This window comes from Atta colombica, unplaced genomic scaffold (genome assembly GCF_001594045.1).
Source record: "Atta colombica isolate Treedump-2 unplaced genomic scaffold, Acol1.0 scaffold107, whole genome shotgun sequence".
Classification (NCBI taxonomy): Eukaryota; Metazoa; Arthropoda; class Insecta; order Hymenoptera; family Formicidae; genus Atta; species Atta colombica.
Window position 1 is genome coordinate 2,674,319 of NW_017259192.1, and position 1,748 is coordinate 2,676,066.

Genomic DNA, 1,748 nt, shown 5'->3' on the forward strand with positions numbered 1-1,748 from the left:
ATATATATATATATAATACCATTCTATTTTCTGTATTGGCGACTTTGTGGTGAGTATATGTCGCCCTTCGAGAGATTTTTCGTCGCCAAGCGACTTAAAGTGATCAGACTCCATTAGTTTCGCGTTTTATCGACCGTAAAACTTTGTTATATTCTAGCAAGAGAGAAGTTTTAAATTACAAACAAAAATTTTCCATCAAGGGATCGGATTGTCCAGTAACGTGAAGGATAAGTGAAACGGCTGCTTTCCACGGGTGCTGTCTGATCGCTATAGTCGTAAGGAGTGGTTTGCTTTCTTTCAGGAAAGAGCCGGATCTCGAATTGGAGGGTCTCCTGAAGAGGCATTACACGACCGTGGAGTTTTTTCAGGGCACCATGATGAATGCTGTGGATCTGGAGCGCGTCAAGGTACCCTGAACCCTAGAACAACCACCACACGAAAACCTCCATCAACCAACCAACCCTCCATCAATGCCCTCCACGTGGCCGCTCGTGCTTCTTGTTTCCTTGCAGTTCTTTAGGTTATTACACGGTTATTCGCCTGGGTATAACACGCCGTGATGGTCGATCGATATATATATATATACTTATGTATCTCTTATGCATATATATATTATATATCTATATTTACATACATATATATTTATGTCACACGTCATGCAGTCTCATGTTAATATACTATATATAATCGCTATCGTTACTTTTTATAGAATCTCTCATATCTGATGATTCGTGCGTACGCATACGTCTGCGAATCACACGAAATGCTCGCTACATTTAGATTTACTTTCTTTCTCTCTTTTTCTCTTTCTCGATTTTCGCTCCCTTTCTCTCTTTCTTCTTTCTTTCATGAACTATCGAAACGTCCGGTGCGGTATGATTGAAAACTTCAGTTCGCTTCGTTGGAACACATTTTCCTGCGGTTTTCCGCGTGAAACTCCAATGATTGTTCAAGTTTACTATATTGGAGCTCGCAATATGGTCATATAAAGTGAAGCTTTTTGAGTATACCCTGTGAATGCAAAAACGACGCGGCACCGGACGATGAAAGATATACATACGTATCTATATATTTATACATATATATATATATGTAAAATATATATATATATATTTACGTAGCAAAGCAACCGCCTGCGACTGCATGGTATGCTGTATTGAGCTATGGAGCCGACTCAGCTGCAGTAGAGAATTTACTTAGAGATTTATTATTATATATCAGCGTACTCGTTCCCTTTGAGGATGAATCCATAGTTCATTCAATCTGTCGTGATTTCGGCTTGATTAAAATGGAAATCGTCAAGAGAACTTAAACGAATCGAAAATAATGCAATACATGGTTTTCCTTCGAAAAGTTACGAGTATGCATAATGAATTTGTATTACATTTACGTTCTAACGAAATCTTTGCTGATTCCTCTGTCGGCCTACTCAACCGATATTCTCGCAAAAAAGGACGCGACTGTCGACAGCTGAGGTGAATGTTATTTATAAAAGGAATCATATCATTTTGTCGGATCCGTTCAGGAAACCGCCTGATCTCGAACTGGAAGGACTGTTCAAGCGGCACTTCACCACCGTGGAGTTCTTTCAGGGGACCATCATGAACCCGATTGATCTACAGCGGGTTAAGGTGAGTTTGTTACCACGATCGAACAATCTATGTCCTTGATACAAGATATGAGCATTAAACCCCTATATATATGTATATATATATATATATATATATATATATATATATATATATATA

The 1,748-nt window shown here is 38.6% G+C and overlaps 1 protein-coding gene across 26 annotated transcripts in view; it reads left to right on the forward strand.

Annotated features, from left to right (window-relative positions):
* The window catches only part of LOC108692693 (calcium-activated potassium channel slowpoke), a 104,345-nt gene that overhangs the window by 68,872 nt on the left and 33,725 nt on the right, over positions 1–1,748 (forward strand). For 22 of the 26 annotated variants that reach the window (XM_018201085.1, XM_018201247.1, XM_018201124.1 and 19 more), the window contains exon 8: positions 1,526–1,631. In XM_018201085.1, coding sequence (XP_018056574.1) covers positions 1,526–1,631 — 106 coding nt within the window. Of the gene's footprint in view, positions 1–301; positions 408–1,525; positions 1,632–1,748 lie in introns of all 26 variants that reach the window. The other 4 variants (XM_018201107.1, XM_018201276.1, XM_018201141.1 and 1 more) reach the window with 1 other exon arrangement.